Source organism: Empidonax traillii, unplaced genomic scaffold, assembly GCF_003031625.1.
Source record: "Empidonax traillii isolate 1590-97213 ecotype Southwest subspecies unplaced genomic scaffold, ASM303162v1 scaffold812:size654646, whole genome shotgun sequence".
Lineage (NCBI taxonomy): Eukaryota > Metazoa > Chordata > Aves > Passeriformes > Tyrannidae > Empidonax > Empidonax traillii.
In genome coordinates this window covers 237,306-256,208 of record NW_020956005.1, presented here as the reverse complement: position 1 = coordinate 256,208, position 18,903 = coordinate 237,306, and the positions used below count along the sequence as shown (strand labels likewise).

At 49.1% G+C, this 18,903-nt stretch overlaps 1 protein-coding gene across 2 annotated transcripts; it reads right to left on the bottom strand.

Annotated features, from left to right (window-relative positions):
* Positions 1-1,590: 1,590 nt before the first annotated feature.
* Positions 1,591-18,178, bottom strand: TBCEL (tubulin folding cofactor E like). 2 transcript variants are annotated; one of them, XM_027901768.1, is made up of 9 exons: positions 18,063-18,082; positions 16,217-16,359; positions 15,853-16,002; positions 13,728-13,867; positions 11,417-11,598; positions 10,178-10,434; positions 8,515-8,641; positions 8,110-8,226; positions 1,591-4,207 (listed from the first exon to the last, which is right to left on the bottom strand). In XM_027901768.1, exons 2-9 carry the CDS (start codon positions 16,245-16,247, stop codon positions 3,889-3,891), a joined length of 1,323 nt encoding a protein of 440 aa, XP_027757569.1. In that variant the 5' UTR covers positions 16,248-16,359; positions 18,063-18,082; the 3' UTR covers positions 1,591-3,888. The 2 variants fall into 2 exon arrangements, with proteins under 2 accessions (XP_027757569.1, XP_027757570.1); XM_027901769.1 differs by lacking the exon at positions 16,217-16,359 and having other exon boundaries at positions 3,889-4,207; positions 18,063-18,178.
* Positions 18,179-18,903: the final 725 nt, after the last annotated feature.

Genomic DNA, 18,903 nt, shown 5'->3' with positions numbered 1-18,903 from the left:
AGCAAACCAAAGGCAAGTCGTGGGAGCGGGAAGAATATCCCCCGTGAGAGAAACCAGGATAAAAAAACGAGATGGACTTACAGTTCTTTTTCTTTGAAATTACACATGGATGCAACATTAACAGGGAGCAAGAACAGATCTTCATGTTTAAATTATATTTGAAATTTTCCAGTAAGTGCAGGAAAAGCAATCACAGAGGCAAAGGCCCGAGATGGTTGAAGCCCCTCGAACGCTGCTCTGGGGAAGGCGTCTCTCTCTCTGCTGCCTACAGAAGTGCCACATCCAAACGAGGGAGGCACAGCTGCCAGGAATACATATTTTAGCCTCTGGGCTGCTTCCAGCACCTCGTTTGCATTTTCAAATCTGCACACGAACAGAACCTGCAGAATCTCATTTACAAGCGACAACGGGCAACCGGGGAGGCAGAGCCAGCGCCAGAGATTCCAGACCCGAGGAGGCGAGGGCACACGGGGAGCCCCTCCCCAGGGGCAGCTCCTCCGAGCCACCCTGGGCCACACCCTCACCTGCCACTAGGATGTGTGCAGCTCCCCTCCCAAAAAAAAAACGGCGTTACAAATCCCAGCGGGGGAGCAGAGGGGCAGCCGGCACGCCATGAATATTCATAACATCGCCTAACCCTTGAGCGATCCGCCTGAAACATCTGGTCAAAAAACACCGATAGTCAACAGCAACGTTATCCGAAAAAAAAAACAACAAAAAACCACGAGAGCGCAGCATCCAATCTCGGCACACGGAGCCGTGTGACACTTTGGTATGTAGCTGTCACCTAATTCCCGGTGAGCCAGGGGCTTGCCCGCTGCGCAGACTGCCCGGGGCAGGCTTTAAATGCATGAACTAGCAGGAACAGCAAAACAGCTCTTGACAAAAAGTAGCCCTCAGATAGAAGGACACAAAAGCTAGGGAAGTTTGCACGTCCATTTTGCTTTCTCCAAGGAATGTGGCAGAGCCAGGGATGTTTTCACCAGGGCCACGTCAGGACCCTGTGGAATTCTCAGCATCCCAAACCTCCTCTCCCACTCGGAGCCCTCTCCTCTCTCCCCAAGACATGGCCCCTGTTAAGCACTAACTTGGCACAAGAGGAAAGGGATCTGGGGTATTTCCCCCCCATCAGTTGTGTGCCTTTTGGTCCTACTTTCCCAAGTCGATCACCTGGACACATAAACTGCCTCTGGGTTATGGATGGGACTCCTTCTCCTCGGGAAGACAACCAAGATCTTTGGTTTCCACCCCACGAGCGTCCCACAAGCTGCACACAAGGTGAATGCCTTGAGAACATCATCCAGAAAAAAAACCCTCCCCTGGAGAAGTGGCAAAGTAAGTGGTGATGTCGATACTGTGACTTCTGACCTGCCCGACCAGGGGAGCTGGGTTGGGTGTTAGCACCAAATCCCCAGCACTTTGCTGACCTTGTGTGTCAGCAGCTGTTCTCCTTTCCCATCTTCCAGTTCTGCCACATATAAAACCAGGATTTACTGACAGTTCTGAGCTGGTGCAGTTTACAGCACCATTCCCTCCAGGGACAGGCCAATTTTTAGTGGGCAAACAAACTTAAAAGCACATCCTTGGGTCTTCTTTATCATCCCGTTCAGCTCTTTAATGGTCTTTGTTTATTCCCTTCTCTGAAACCGAGACACTTAATTGTGCTGAGGAAGTTGGTCAAGAGTTACAGCATCTCATTAATAGCAGGTACAGTGCCATAAATACACCCACAGAGGCAATCACTGCTCTACAGAATTAGGTCAGAGATACTTTTGCATCCCTCTTGGTCGCTTACCTCGGACACTGCAGCGACTCAGGGACAACCTACTTACACTGGAGGTCAAGGGCTGAAATAGGTTTCTAATATTAAACAACCATATCTTCATAAAACTTTGCTTTATAACAAAATATCTTATTAACCACAACTTTTCCTATCCGTAGGTATGTATATATATCATACAGAAAGTGTTGGCTTAAGAGTTCTGCTATAAGGCAGCAAATTACTTTCACTGCCCACAACGGAAAATACATCTTCAGTAAAGCTCTAGCTTATAAAAGCATCATTTTACGTTACACTGCCACTACCTCCCTGCTGTTTAGTTTTACAGGTACCACAGCCCTGCAGGTGCACGCTGTGGTCTCTATGCTACCTGTGGAAAGTCTTGCTCCCTTTCCTATTGCTCATCTCAACGGGGCCAAGAAATTGGTATTTTTGGCAGGGGGGTGAGGCACACATTAATAATTTGTCTTAAATCCTCCCGTTTTTAATGCTTACTTTGGATGAGGAACTACTCCCCCCCTCTGAACTATCCCCACATCCTGAACCTGAAGACTATGAGACAACACTTCACCCCCTCCCCATCCTACCCCACCCCACTTTCTAGGTGAAATATGAAGAGAAATACACAACTCCAGAGATATCAAAGGAGCTTGGTGATGTGGATAGAAGCATCATGGGAAAGAAAGTGCACGTGGGGACAAGGGAGCATTTCAAAATTAAGGTCAGGAGTTCATGTGTAACTAGAGCCCTCACTGCACAGCTTCAAAAACTTTTATGCAGCTGCTTGTAACTAGGAAATCTGAAAAGTCTTCAACTTGTCAGGGAGCAGAGGAACAAGGGAAGACGCAGGGAAGGGAAACGAGATAGAAAGGAAGGAGGATTTCACTGAACAGGAATCTGCTCTGCAGCAGAAAACAGGGGCTAACTTAAGCAGCAGCACAAGGTGGGGGAAGCCAATAGTGAAAAACCTGCTGAACAACAAACATGAGTCTGGTTGCTTTGTTACTCAACTTGTAGGAACTGGTCCGAGCCGACACATTGTCCTGGCTCGGACCCTAAGCAGGGACCCCCAGCCAGGGGCCCCGGGGAAAGTGCTAAGGTTTGAATTCTGGTGCAACAGCAACAAACACAAACTTCAACTTCACTCTTCCTCTCCTCCCCGGAGAGGACTTTTAGCCATTCCACGTTCAGTACCAGCTGGCCCAAGGTTTAAGTGCATGGAGGATCTCTTCAGCATCAGGATGGATGACAGCCAGTGGGGGAAGCTCTTCAACCCCTCGCTGACCTGTTACTCTAAAAGCCCTTCCAACGCTACACCCATCCCACCACACCCCAAAATCCACTTTGTAGCACGCCCAAGGGTCCCTTTGCCCCCAGCCTGCCAGTGCTACAGGCTGCAGACACAGGGTGAGACGGGTACAGCCACCAAAACTTCCTTTTATCCCCCCAAAACAAGTGGATACAGGGCGTGTGTTCTGAAAAGAAAGTTTCTTTCTGCTAAATCCTCTTTCTTTCCCCCATTTTGTGCACTCCTAGAAACCAAACCAGCGGAGTGAAGTGGATGCACTAAGTACCTGAGCTCTGAATCAAGCGGAATAAATACTGTTGGAGATCTTGTCTGTGAACTCGAGCACAACAAAAGGTTGAGACAGCACCAAGCTGCAAGAAAATACTTCAGCAAGCTCGAGCCACAGTCGGGTAGCGAGGCCAAAGGGAGCTCTGGTGGAGCAAAACACCAAAAACTTAGGAAAAGAAAACAACAGGTCAAATTCTGCACCGAGCTGTCGTCTCCCTTATGGACCCTGGCATTCCTTAGCTTGAACAACTGACCATTCACGCCAAATCACGAGTATACCGGAGCATCAAAGGAAACATCAAGGTATTGCCCACACTGAAACACACCTACTGAAGTCAATTGTCACCTCAAGGTCACCTGCAGCGGATGGTGGGCATTGGTTCTCACGTCAGGGCACCTCCTCCGGGCTAAGAAATCACCTGCTACAGAAACACAACCAAACCTCAACCAACCAACTGAAACAAAAACCTTGCAAAAACCCCTTAATGCATGTGTGTGGGTGTGCTGGGGGCATGTGTGTGGTCAAGAGAGGTTATTTCATTCTGGGCTCCACGTAGATTTTATCCCCATCCCGGATGCCGTAGGAATGCAGCGCTCGGGAGCTGTACTTCATCTCCTCGGGGCCGAAGGGAGCCTCCTGGTCCAAGTAGAAGAGCAGCATGTTGCTCGTGGACAGCTGCACCACAGTTTTTAAGTGCTTCTTCAGCTCTGCCACAGTCTGGTCGAGGCGGATGGACATCTCCTCCACCTTGTCCTGGAAGTGAACCTCCACCTTCGCGCTGCTCTGAGGACGAAGATCCACCACGGCCAAGGGCTCCAGCTTCCCGTACTTGGTGACCAGCTCGTGATACCTGGAAAAGCCAACAGGGCCACAGTTATGGCGCAGTTGCACAATGCACGTTTCACAGGTTCTGAATCACACTGGCTCTCGTTCAAGTTTGGTTCCCCAGGAGTAAATTTGGATGGTACGAGCACTGTTTTGTCCCCTGCCAGCGGGACACTTCACAGAGCACACGGAGTTTCTCAGGCAAGATGATGAAAAGATATTTGGAAGAAAGAGAGGAAGCCACGCTCACAACTCTACAGCTCCTGCTCCACTAAAGAGTGTCAGAACCAGGCCAGTGCTCACACAAAGGACACAGCCCTCAGTTTAGGTTCCCTGTGGAATCTAAATTCTCTGTGGCTTCGTGGTTTAACTGACTGTCAGACATCCCTGCTGTTTTCCAAAGGGCCAGCTAGGTTCCAAACGTGACAATCACCAAGATCACCGAATCAAGGTGAGCCACTGCACAGTTTGGAAGGTGACAACAAAAAAGGGGACTTGTTGCCAACTGATCCTTCACACCTACTCTAAAACAAGATGGGATTTTTATCAGCAGACCCACACACCCCACTGCCACTTTCTCCTTGGAGCCAAGTTCTCTTCCCAAGGTCCATCTCAGGGACCATTCCTGGCAGTGGAAAGCCTGTCTCTCCCTCAGCAGGTATTGCTCCCATCAGGAAAGGCTGCATCTCCCTACCTGGCTAGGAAAGAGGCAGAATGGCAGCACAAAACACAATGGGAGTGAAATGACAAAGGCAGAGCTGCTGAGGAAAGGTAACATTTCAGAGCCCCTCCGCTCTGCCCAGCACAGAAAGCGCTTTTTGTTCCCTGTCCCAGGCCCAGCTGAATGCGATCGGTGCCGTGTCACGGCCCCTGTCGAGCAGTGATGGGACCTGGCAGGCTGGGAGACCCCAGGGAGTCGTGCCGGAGGCAGGAATGTTCCTGGAGAACAGCAGCCCCTCTGTCTGCTGGGAAGTGAGGTAAGGGCCACCACGCACTAGGATTTCCCAAATCTCACGGGCAGAGCGAGCCCTCCCTGGGGCAGAACGGCCAAAGGCAGGATCAGGGCTGTTTGTTTGGGAAAGCCATCAGTGCTGAGAGCAGGCAACACACTCCCCCCCATATTTGACCCACCTGCAGCTACAAGTGCCAACCAACGTGTCACCAGCGGGGAGGGTTTCTCTGCAGCACAGTTTCCTCCAAGTTTAAAAGGATTTGTCAGCAGGGAAAGAGGGAGAGAGGAACCCACCCCTTGCTCCAAGCCCTCAGCCCTCTCTGGGCCAGCCCTTTAACTCTCACCATCTCTGTGGCCACAGAGCAGCACCAATTTCTTATGGGCCAACCAGAATTACTGTCCTGATCGGTGCACTGAGGGCAACTGCAGTGAACTGGGCTGATGGTGGGCAGAGGATAAAGAGGGGGGCAAATTTCGAGCAAGCTGAGAGAGAGAAGCACCACGAGTGGGTTAAGATGACCCAAATACGTGCTGTTAACACGTGCAGAGTCAGGCAACGCTGTCTTACATTTTCTTGTGCCGAGGGAAGGCAGAAGCAGCTTTGCAGTCTGTCCCTTGTATGTGAGCTGCAGAGACAGTCGGGAGTCTGAGTGACTGGCTTCCCTCAGATCAATAGGGATGAAGGCACACTGCTTATAAGGTTCTTTTGTACCCCGATAATAGGCACCCTGGAGACTTTTCTAATCACCCTTGCAGACACTGGCTGCCAGAGCAGAAGATGCTGAAGAACTGAGCCCGGCTAAAAGTGCCTCTGATAGTCTGCAGATAAACAGTGGCCCAGACAAGCAGAGGAGTCATTAAAAACCCACAGACACAGCGACGTCACGCCAGGAGACAGCCAATATTGGATTGTACACTCAGTGCTCCCTCTAACCCACGGCATCCAGAGAGATAAATTGTTCTTTCCATTCCCCTCCCTCCCTGATCCCTTCCAGCTGCAGCCTGGGAAGACATGAATGAAAGCAGTGGGGGCAGTTTCTCCTGACAGAGCTTATCTCAAGCTGCACCTTGGCAGTCTCGAGGGGGGCTGCTCCCACTGGGAAGTCTTCCGTGCTCCAGTGTGTCCTCCCTCTGCTCCAGGCAGCACTGCAATGCAGATGCTGTCCCCCCAGCAACAACATGTGTGTCCTGATTAGATCCTAATTACAAACCACCTTTGGAGAGAAGACCACACTAGATCTGGGAGCAAAGAAAGGGGAAGCTTTAGCAACAAACAGACACAAAATCCCTCTGCAAAGAATGCCAGGGCTGCTGCCAAGGGCCCAGGAACTGAAACCCAGCCCTCAGCACTGGGGACACTGTCAGCCATCTGCAGCCTCACTAGAAAATAGCCTGTAGTGGCACACAACCCCTCCAGGACAGAACAACCCTCTTTAGTAGCTGCAGGAGTCTCCTGGAAACGCTGCACAGATGAAGGGATTCAGACAAAGGGGCCATTGACCACAAAAAAGGCAGTAAGAGTGTTTAAATGTTAAGAAACCAGAGGGGGGGGTCATTTTCCTAGCAGGTTGGTCAAAACCAGCCTGGTTTTCTGGAATGGGTGAGATATTAGTGATCTTCTACACGAGATGCCACCTGGAAAGCGACCCCAGTGGTGTGTGGGGATGTGTAACCACGTGGGTGCACACAGCCTGTTCCCAAAGTCCAGAGACATGAAACAGCTTTCTTAGAAATAAAATGTTATGGAAAATAATCCGTTTTGGGAGCAACACCATGAGCTCACAGTCCCTGCCTCCCCTCCCTCTCCCCTGCATTCTCTGACTCGGCTGCCATCGCTTCCAATATTTCTTCCGATTTTTACGCTTCAAGGGCTTCTAAAATTACAAGCCAGGACTTGTCCTCGGGAAAAGGCACAAGAAGGATCACCAGCTGTCTTGTCTCCCTGACTACACGAGTGCCCTTTGCCTCTGAACTGACCCCAGTATGCCTTTAACAAATGTTATAATCACTGAACCTATCAGTATTCATAAAAAACACCCTGCCCTCAGCCCCTATTCCAGCCTTCCCATGCCCTCACTGTACCAGCAGGCCACACACCCAGAGCTTTAGGAAAACAGGAGACATTTTACCTAAGAATTAAGCTGTGGGGGGAACACTGACCAGCCAATGTAAACACTGACCAGATTCCATTTTCACCTCTGTCACCCATTCCAGGCCACACCTTTGACCTTCAGTGTGTCCCCACCTCCGTCTGTCCCCTCAGAGTCACACACAGAGCCTTGTCCTACCCCTTTTCTGTGAAAAAAGGGCCATAAAGCTCTGCTGTCAAAAAGAACATGAGGGTTCCAGGGCAAAAGGCACATCAAGGCAGGGGCCTGATGGTCCATGATCCTTCCTCAGCCCATCAGGAGCAGTAAGTAGATGCTGGCACAGAGAAGGTACCAACTGAACAGCATCTGTCCAAGTTCATTAGTTTAACCAAGATGAACGGGTCATTGGATAGACTTTTCTGGCAAAGAAAAACCATCAGGCTTGTGATTTGCAGGCCTGAAAGTGAGGGGACAGCTTCCCATTGCCAGTCACATTCCACACACCAGATGGTCAAGAGGATTAGATGCCCTGGCCTGGCACCAGAGAGCACGATCTGCCCGGGCTTTTGCGTGCTCCCAAACACAGGTGGATTATGAAGGGAGTCATCAGAGGGGCCAGGAAACAATGAAGGTCATGAACTGAACAGTCATGTTGTTTAATGGCACTTGACACAGAGAATTTCAGACCGAATCTGGCTCAGGAGTGATCCTACAGGTCACCAGACAACACACCAAAATAACGACTTCAGCTAAAACAGACTGAGGATTCCAAGGCAGGAGGAAGGATGGAACACTTAGCATGGATTTCCCAGGTAACATTACCTCTCCTTTAGCCTCCCCCACCCTCTTGCCCCTGCTCTCCACTGCACAACAAAGAATTCCCACCTGAATGGCACCTCCTCCTCCGGGAACTCCATGTAATATCGGATGAAGAATCGCTCCGAGTCCTCTCGCTCCCCATCGGCAACGATGCTCCCGTTGAGCTTGATGATGGATGGCAACCTGCAAGCAAGACACCAATTTCATGCACATTCTTCTCCAGGCACGTTCAAAATTAAGCATTTTCATTTCACCACGTTCACGTTTGAGACCCAAAAACTCCTCTGAGGAGCAGAGAAGTCAGACAGCATTTCCGCTCCTCCAGTTTTCCCCACACCACAAAACCAAGTTCCAAATCTTTCTGAATTTGCACACAACTCCATCTCCTACTCCTTTTTCCCACAGTTACCTGCTCCCACCCGTTCACTGTCAGCTCAAGCTCCTGCTGAGCAGAACAAAGAAGGAACAGACCTGGCTATTAGCAGCTTCCTGCGCTCCTCGGTGGTGTAGGACTGCAGCAAAGGAATTCCCAGCAGTTTCACTTCCTCGAGCTTGGGAAAAGAATTTAACTTGTCAATGTCTTCCCAGCAGTGCAGACCTGCTCAGAAGGAAAGGTTTGTGTAAACAAACGCAGATAAAACATCGTGTATCCAAGACACAGCCAAAAAGAACACACATGACAGGTGTCACTGCTGTTCCTTTCGCTCATGAAGTGCTGAAAAAAAACCCTCCTTTTTTTGCTGACAAGACAGAGTAGCTGAAATTCTTTTGTGCTGTTTTCCAAGTCTAGAAAGATGATCTCCATGGCTTAGTTTTTTATGGATCACTCAGTGTTTGGCCTTGCTGCTGAGGACTGGCCAGCATCAGTTATGATGGCTGTGTCTATAAAGGGATGCTGTCTGTACAGTATTCAATTCATCAGGGTTTATGTCATTTCAGACATCACTAAACAGCCATCAAGTGGCTTTACCTTGCACTCATGACCACCTTGAGTCCTGTTCCTGCTCACAACCCAACAGTAAAACAGTCCCAGAAGCCATCCAGGCATTTAATGAAAAAGACTTTAATTCGATTTCAGCCCCCGGTATTTGGGATAACAAAGCAAGCAGGGAGGGTAAATAAAAAAACCTGAGGACTGAGCACCAGTAAAGCCCTGAGAGATCAACACAACTCACTGCAGAGTCTTCACATCACACAATTTTGGAGTGCAGCAGCTTTGTGTAAAGAACCCAAGAAGTTTAACATGCTCCTTGGGAGTTCTACTTGACTTCCAGCTCCCAAAACATCAAAAAGCTAACACAGAACCCGGAGTTCTTAAATACCTGGCATCAAAACTGCAAAACTGCTTACCACAGAGGCACTTGTTCCTCAGTGAGACAATGCTTTCAAATCCAGCTTAACAGGCTTTTCCTCCTCTAGTTAGCTTTAAGCTTTTATTACAGGGATTCCTTGATGCTTACATTGTAAAGCATGTTAATAAAGCACCTGCTACCTGCCTGACACTTAACCAGCACTTGCACAGCATATAAAGCTGTGAAGAACAAAAGCTGATGATGCATTAGGGGTTCCTGCAGATGAGCTTGTGCTGCATGTGTCACCTCATAAACATGTCACAGCCCTGGAGCTGCTCCTCTCCGAGCTCAGGGTGCTCTTCCCAATATTCCAAAGGCTCGTTCTCTTTCTGGAGCTGAAAATTCTCCGGGGCTGAAGTTGTAAAAGCAGCTTCAAGCACAGCTTTGTGGTGAGTTCCTAATGACTGAGCACAGGTGACAGACAGCTTGATATGTGCTGAACACCTGCACAGACCCTCATTCTACCCAAGATAAAACAGGGAATAAAAGACAAACGGGATTCTTTCATCCCCTCCACTGCCAGGCACTTATTTATCACTCTCCAGCCAGGAGCACCCGAGGCAGGGATGTGAAACAGAGGGGAAACCACTCACACAAAAAACCTTTGCCAGCTCATTTGGAGTCCACACAACTCTGCCTCATCTTTTGAGAATGACTGACTACCCAAAGCAGCTGGCAAAGCCCACAGGGATGGGCTCGTTGTCACCTACACGGGAGGGGAGCTCTGATCAACCAGTCGTTCACCCTGAGAACAAAACCCATTCTTGCTCCCCGGCTCTCACCTGATTTGTGCAAGTTGATGGATCTCAGGTTGGGGAACAGCCTTGCCAGGGAATCTTCTGACTCTTCAATGGTGGTGAGGTTGTTGTTAGCCAGAATAAGTGTGTCCAGGGATGGAAACATAATTCCCAACTTTCGAATTTCAGTCCAGTCTTGAAGATTATTGTCAGTTATGTGGAGCAGTTTGAGAGACTGGCAGCAAACAGGAGAACAAGACACTGTTTCGTAGTCATTAAGGCACAGGAAGAGCTCCTCCAAGCTGCACAGGGGCAGAAGGATCATGTCAGCACCTCAGCACACCTTGGGAAGTGGTATTTCAATTTTATGTGATTTTAACACAATTTCCCAAAGTGATTTGCAACCTTTGAGGGCTCCACATGGAATGTTTCCACTACACCTCTGCTCCCATCTACAAACCTTCTCCAGAGATTAAAAAAACCCTCCAAGTGTTTCCCTGGCCTCCCAGGATTAAATTTGTAACACATTGCTTGGGGTTGTCTTCCACATTTGTGCCAAACAAGCCACCGAACCAACTCCAAAAGTGACTGGTACCTGCTCCCAGTGCTCCCCACTTAATTTAAAATGCTGGTTTGATACAACACTGATTATGATTGTTCCCCCCACATCACTTGTTCTGTCAAAGATTCTCACTAAGTTTTCAGACAACTGAACTGGCTCTCCCAGTCCCAGAGAAGTGGAGGTTGGCCACGCAGGATATTCTGTTGTCATCAGCTCTGCTCACAAAGCCATGCAAAGCTGTCATCAAAGTGAGGCCAATCAGGACATCCATGGGAGCAGAATGCCAAGGTGGCCCATGGCCAAGCCACAGAAATCAACCCTTTTGCAGAGAAAAGCAGGATGAACTATGACTTGACAAGTGGCCAGACCCACAGAGGTACATCCCCTTCAGTTACTGGTCCAGGTATGCACTGCACCATTCACGGTGCAGTGACTCACAGGAAACAGGGTCACCTCCCACATTTTTGGGTGATTATCCATCCATCTCTGGCATTTAGATTCGGAGGAGAAGCTCCAAGCTTTGCAGCGCCACACAAGTTCAGCTTTTAATACAATGTAAAGCATTCCCCTGGCCAGTTCCCAAACTGCCAAAGAACAAAAAAAATCCCTTTTTCTTTTTTTAATCAATGACGCTGTCATCCCTTACCACAAAGTTCAACAACCCAGCCTTGACCTGCAAAGTGCAAACACCCCTTTTTCTACACCCAGCATCCCAGGCTTACTCAGGTAATTCCTGCAGGATGGTGTGCACTGTTTCCCAGGAAGCTTTGCTGTTGTTGAGCACAAGTTTGCGAACGCCGGCGAAGGACCCAGCACAACTTCTCTCTAGAACGGACAAACTGAGAGGGTTGGAACTCAAGTTTAGAAACTCCAAGTGGGGAACGTTGGACACAATTTTACTGACCTAATAGGGAGGGAAAACAAACAACAAAAAAAAAAAAAAAAAGAGAGAGAGAAAAAGAAAGCAATGTGTGTCAGGCAGTAATCGGAGCTCAGGCAATAATATCCCACCTCCTAAAAGGGAATCACCATAAGCTGAAGGAATGATATGGGGGAAAACATACTGGATATCTACCTGTAATTCATACTGCAGCTATTCCTGATCTAGATGGATTGGTTAATTGCTCATTTGTCTCAACAGTTCACTTCATTACACTCCTTGAGCAGCTCGATAAGAGAAGGTCAGTCCCTTGGGAGAGGTCATAAAATCCACCTCAACCCCAAGCTGGAGCAGCAGCACATTCCAGGAGCCAGCAGGCCAGGCCTCTCTCAGCAGGGAGGCATCACTTTGAAACATCCCTTGAGTTTGTGCCTGGCACAGCACTGTGAATGAAGAGCTCAATCCAAAGCCAGCAGATAGAAGAATGACACTCGTTATGTTTTCCATGACCACAATTACTGAACTCTGTGATTTTTTACTCTGTGGGTGATCCCATAGGTGGGAAAGGCTGCTACAACACCAGGGGCCAAAGCTAAAACCCCTGAGATGGAAGTTCAGTTGAGGGACAGTCAAAGAACTGACATTCAGGGAGAAAGACATTAGTCCAGAAAACAACTATGAGTCAGAGAACACCTGTCTGGAGAGCTCTGCTCCACAGAACAGTTGGGATGGGAGGAGATGGGGCAGACCAGGACACGCACAGGTCACTGACTGGGCCCAGTTGTTGACAAAGGGTGACTGCCTCATGCAGAGACTGAATTCAAGTGTGGCAAACATGAGGTAATGACCTTGCCTCGCTTCACACCTTGTCCTGGGTGATGTCATGTTTTGGGTGCTACGCCTCAGGAATTAAGCAGACAAACTGGGTGACATCAGCCCAACAAAAACACAGCACTTAGCAAAACTGACCTGTGTAATAGGATAGGAAAAACTGTTTTTTTTCAGTATTATGCTAAAATAATAAAAGGAGACATGAAAGCCCTTCTTCAGGGTATAAAGGAACAGCAGTGGATGCTCCTCTGTGCCTGCTGAGAGCAAGGCAGGGAGTAATTGGCTTAAATTGCAGCACAGGAGGCTGAAATTACACAGTTTAGACCATGAGGTTATTAGCTAAGCACAGGAACAGGCCACCCAGGGATCTGGAATCGCCAACACGGGCAGTTTTTAAGGGAGATATTTATCAGTTGTGGATGGGCCATGAAAACATAATCCTGTTTTAGAGGAAAGGGACAATGTTCACAGAAGGCTTTTAGTTCCAGGGCAGCCTGAAGAGGTAGAACACAGAGCAGGGTGCCAGACATGGAGCCAGTGAGTGACCAGCGTGTGTGCAGCTCTCCCAGCTGCTGAGCACACGTGAGGTCAGCCCCACTGAGCTGGGACATTTCTGCAAACACCGACAGGAGTTTGACACAAAACCCCCACAAGACCTCCCATTCTTTTCCCTCTATTTCCAACAATAAACACTGACATAAAAGGAGTGCATAATCCAGTGAGGAACTTAATGACACTTGAGCAGACTGAGATTGTTTTACTCACGTTACATTGCATTTATCGAGCTTCTTTCACCCAAGTGCTTTGAAGGATTTTACAGTAGCATTTAGAATTAATTAATGAGGCTTCAGAAATACCCTTTGTGGTAAATGCTACTAAATCTGTCTTGCAGATAAGGAAACTAATGTGGAGAGAGAATAAATACCTTGCCCACCACCACAAAATCAGTGGCAAAGCTGGGAATCAGCTGTCATTCCCTGGACCCCCTCAGTTCTTACTCTGTTAAAAACTACACTGCCCATTAACCTCTTGATGTTGGAAACGCCAGTTCCAGTGCTTTGCATGATAAAATAACATAAAAATGTATATTTTTCACCCACAGGCCAGGACTGTAAGTCACAAGGTAAATGAAGTGCCAAACTGGATTAATTTCACCCCATTTATCGCTCGGCCGCTGTCGAGGTAAATAAAAATCAGCCCCAAAGACGAGAAAGCAGCCACTAAAAACTCAATTCTCTCCCCTTTAAATGAACAAAGGGCTTCCATAAACTTGCAGCCACAGTAACAGCCGTCAGAAAGACGCAGTGCCACCATTTTTTTACCTCGTGCCAGTCTTCCAGCTTGTTGTCAGAGAGGTCGAGCTCAAAGACGTGGGCGCAGAAGGCGGCGATCTCGTTCTCGTCCCCGGCACAGGTGATGCCACAGCTGTTCAGCACCAGCACGCTCGGGAGGTTCAGGCGATCTGGGACACGGGGAAAAGAGAAGCTGCCCCCTGGTCAGCATTGAATTTTAGTGACAGAACCTCTAAAAGCAGAAAAAAACCCCTAAAATCTGCCGGTGGTTCCAGAATTGACACAGATTTAGGGAGCTCGGGGTCAGCGTGGGGTTTAGGACTGGCATCGTCACAAGGTCTTTTTGATTCTACACTTGCAGTACCACTCAGTATCTGCACGTATTTCTGTCCACAGGCCAGTCCTTTGTCATTTATGGTATGTCTCGTATCAGTTCTTGCCAGAACTTGTGCTCTTCCCCAGGCATCTGCTGCAGCAGATAGGACACAGGGCTAGGTGGAGCATTTGCTGCACTGCCAGACTCCCCTTATCCCTTCTCCTCTTGCCCTTACTAACAGCAAGGATGTATTTAAGCATGTTTTTCTAAGCTTTCCCCTTCCAAGTTCAGTGTAGAAGGCTCAGCACTCCTACATCCTGGGAAAGCTCAGCTCTCTACTCTGCTTTTACATTCCTGCTTCAGTTTTGCTCTAATTCCTTCTCAGGCAGGTGAATGTCCTCAAAGCTATTCTACAACCAAGGACTTGGACCTCAATCACAGCTTGATGTGCTAAGGCCAAAACATGACAGAGAGCTGTGGATTTGTAACAGGAAACCATTTCAACACAAGGAATTCATGGCAAGGCAAGGCATCAGTTCTTACACTCCTTCACATCCAACGTGGCTTTCCCACCTCTCAGAAGTATCAAAGTCTATTAAAATTTAACAATCAGCTTCTTCCTAAATAGGTGGCCCTTTTTCTCTCTCCTTAGCACCTGACAGCTACACGACTAGAAAGGAATCCAGGAGCAGGCAATTGCCTGGAGTGATCTGAGTTTCCAAGTTTTCTGGCTCATTAGTGTTTGGCTTTTTAAAGGACTGTGTTGCACCTTGGGAATCAGTCATGACGTACTTTTAGGTCATGTCTCAGTCACATTTTAAGATGTGCCCCCTTTCCAGCACCCAAACAGCGCAGGTGAGCAGGTGCTCGTTTACCTGGGGAGAGGGCACTGACTGAATATTCCATCAGGTCAATTTTCTGTTTGTGTTCTTTAGTGACACACAGAGCGTTCTATCCTCAGCTGAACTCAGGCTTTTTTCTCTCCTCTGTCAAACTCAGTTATTGGAAACTTCACCCAGCTGATTTCCGTGGTTATTTTCCCCTTTGGGGCTGGTTGTGACACAAATTGACCTGGTGGATGTTTGGACAACCCATACAGATCACAATGGGCAAGAGGTGACACAAAGAAGGGGCAGCTCTGGTGGGATGAACACGAATTTCAGACTCCTCTGTATAATCCAAGAACCAAATTCCAACATCAGAGCGTGAGTGAAGACTAAAGGGTGTCAAATGGATCTAGTTTAAAGGAGACAGTGACACAGATTCTGCAGTCTGGGAGGCTCAAGGACATCCACAAGCAGCACAGAGCTTCAGACACACATCTGGCTAAACTCCCTCGAGGCAACAAGGTCAGAAGCACAGGAGAGGGGATTTCTGCACTAGGTCAGAAAGCATTTGGTGCCTTGAGAAGACCAAGCACACTGCAAATTCATCTGAGTCACCTGCCACAAAAGCAGCCTGGCTGGAGGTTCAGTGACTCTTCACTGTGCCTGAAATATGTCCCCTCCTGTGGACACTGGGCTCCTGCCCCTGCAGGCATCAAACCTAAGCTGGTGGCACTGCATGGCCCCACTGGCATGTGCATCAAACCCCTCCATGATTCTGCTCTCTTCCATGATTCTGATTCTTTTATGCTGCAGAGAAACTCACTTGTTTTCACAGCAACCAGTTCAGCCACTGCATCAACTCTGTCACATCCCAGTCTCTCAGCTCATCACCAAGAAACACGTTATAATACACATTATACTACATTGTGATGGTGCTTTTTTGGGCAATTCAGGGTGATTCCCCCTTCCTTTGATTCCCCCCCCAAGATGATCAGAAGGACCAGGAGCCTACCTTTCATGGGTGAGCCCTGTGGAGTTGCTGGGACGTGCACCCCCATGCCAGGCCCACGGCGATAGGGGAAGTTTTCGGGGCTGTATTTCTCACAGAGAACTTGCATGAAACTCCTTCCACTGGGCTGGTCCATCCTCCCTTCTTGGACTTCTGCAGAGAAAACAGAGCATATAACCAGTCAGCAACCAACAATCACCTCTAGCAGTGAGAAAGCAGCCAGATGGGTGACAGGTTTTATTTCTGAAGCACGGATCAGTCTGACGAGTCAAATTCAAAGTCAGGATTAAAGTAAAGCATTTCCTGAAAAGAAATCAGAACCAGAGGGCCCAAGCTGCACAAACACACCATCACAAGCCCTCCTTACCCCACATGCCCTTACAGGACAGCTCCAACATGCCCCAGGCTGCCAAAGGCCTCTCCTGCACCTCCCAGGAGGGCTGCGAGGAATCCACGGCCAACCCTCAAACACACTGCCAGGGCAGCCAGGAGGGGGAAGGAGCAAAACAGCTGTTTGTGGGTAAGAGATTGCTCAAACAACTGTTTACAAAGTCCCCTTTTCTGCTGTGTCACCAAACGCTGCCAAGCACATCGTCTGGCCAGACCAAAAGGCGAGTTTTGCCAATTCCATTCTGCAGCTGCCTAATGCAGCTGGGAGATAACCCTGCCCTTCCTATCTGAACATGAACACAGAACAGCACAGGAAAAGGGACCTGGCACAGCACAGGCTGCTGACCTGCCTAGAAAGTGGTATCTTCAGTAGAACAAGCAGCAAGATGACTGAAGCCTGCTATAATTTTTAATTTATATATAAGGTTTCTACGTTGCAAATAGCAGCTGGAAGGATTGGTCTTACTTTATTAAAAAAAAACAACATCACACACTATTTTTAGCCCTCAGCAACTGGGTTGATTCATATCTCAAGCTCAATTGATGTCGCCAGTCTTATCTAGAATCAAAAAAGAAATCCCTGTTAGGAACAAGGCATTTAATTTTAGGCTAAAATATTCTACTTGGTACGAGAACAAGGTGCACTGACAGCCAAGGCTTTGGGCTGAAAGGCCTCACTGCACAGTGGTTTGGGAGCTCAGGGCCATCCCATGGGCAGGCACTGCTCTCCAAACACACACTCAGACCTCCTGGTCTGGAAATCCTGGAAGTCCCCTGTGCAGAAAGCTTTCTGTCCTTCACACGGCCTTTCTGTCTGCTTCTCTGTCCACTCACCTTAACATCCCACTAGAGGCAAAAAACTGGTGTTTTCAGCTACAACGGGAAAGCAATCCTGAGCTGAGAAATAAAACTAACAACATTCGCATTCAACAGCTTTGAATCACCAACATTTTCCTTCCCAAGCTTCAGGTTTGCACACCAGAGCCTCTGTCAGACAACAGAAATGTCGAGGAGTGCCAGTCACCTTTTCCACTTCCCTCCCGTGGGGTTTCACAGTCACTGTAATCAGTGGCTTCCCCGAATCCCTACAATTATTCCAGAGCCAGGAGCAAAGCAAGGATGACAGGATTGGAGGGAATGCTGTCAACACGAGGGCACGGAGTGACCTGCAAGGTGCACGTCCCTGAGTGTTCCCCTGCTGACAGCACAGGGAACCACCCACATCCCAAAATAACCCTGGGGTTTCTAAACCCTGGAGGAGAATGGCCCCACTGATGACGTGCTGATGAAATTCCAGTGTCCCCCGAGGGTCTGCAGGGCAGACCCTGAGCAGCCACACACCAAACACTGTCACGACGTGTTTGTACACAGGGAAAAAACAAAGCGCAGGGAATGGAGGGACAGCACAAACACCGGGCTGGAAGGAGCTGGAAGGTCCTTCTGCCGAGACACGGCTCAGGGGAGTTATTTTTGACGCGATCTCGAGAGACAGAAAAGCGAATCACAGAACCACGGAGCCCCTGAAGGGGTTGGGTTGGAAGGGGACCACCGGCCCAGCAATTCCAGGTTGGGGGGGAAGGGGGTTTGCCGCAAATCCCACCCGGGGCGAGCTGGGCCGGGGGGGGGAATGAGCACCCAGCGCCCCCGGACAGCCCGTGGGACCCCCCGAGGCCTCCCCCGGGCCCCCCCACGCCGCCCTCGCACAGGCCCCTCACAGCCCCGGGCGGCCGCGGCCTCGCCGCCCCCCACGCCCCGCCGGTCCGTGCCGGGGTGTCCCTGTCGCCCCCCCTGTCCCCTCTTTGTCCCCTCCCCGTCCCCCTCACCCAGGCCCGGCCGCCTCGTCCCGCATCGACCCGGAAGCAGCTCCAAAACATCACGTGACGCCGCGGTGGAGGCGGGTCACGTGACCGAGCCAACCCACCCTCCCTCCCGGTTGCCACGGAAACGGCGACGCTCGTGACGTCATCGGTGTCCCCAAAGTGTCCCCGGGACAGAGGTGGCCGGGAGGGTCAAGGAAGGGGGCGATCCCGCCGCTCTGCTCAGCCCCGCGAGGCGCAGCGGGGCCGCCGCGCCCGTGCCCGGGCACCTGGTGGTGCCTTAAGGTCCTTAAAAATCCCATTATATAGGATTTTAATGCGGCTTTTAGCACCTCACAGCTCGCCACCCCCTCGTGCCGGATTCCCGAGGTTCTGCTCAGCGTCCTTTGCAAGGAAAGATTTCAGCAAGAACATCCAGTTTGTACAGAGAACACAACACACACTGTTTGATACAACTTTAGACTAAACTATCAGAGAGGAGAGAGAAAGCCTGAGGGTGGTCTGGAGGATGGACAGTTTTAGGGCCATGATGTCAGGCATGATGATGAGCCAGTATTATAAAATTGTAACACTTATTCCATGTGCTTGTGCTTAAATGTGTTTTATGCACATTAAGGCCTTAATTAAAGACCTGCTCTTAACAAACTGCCCTGAGAATTTTTCTTTAATTTTTAGGCAACACTGGAGCGGGTCCAGCAGAGGGAAACAAGGGAAGTTATTTAAAATCATTAACGTTACTTTAAAAATAAATAAAATAAAAAAATAAAATAAATAAAAATAAAATAAACATAAGTAAATAAAATAATTACAAATAAAATAATAAAATTTAAAAGAATCGTTTAGGAGC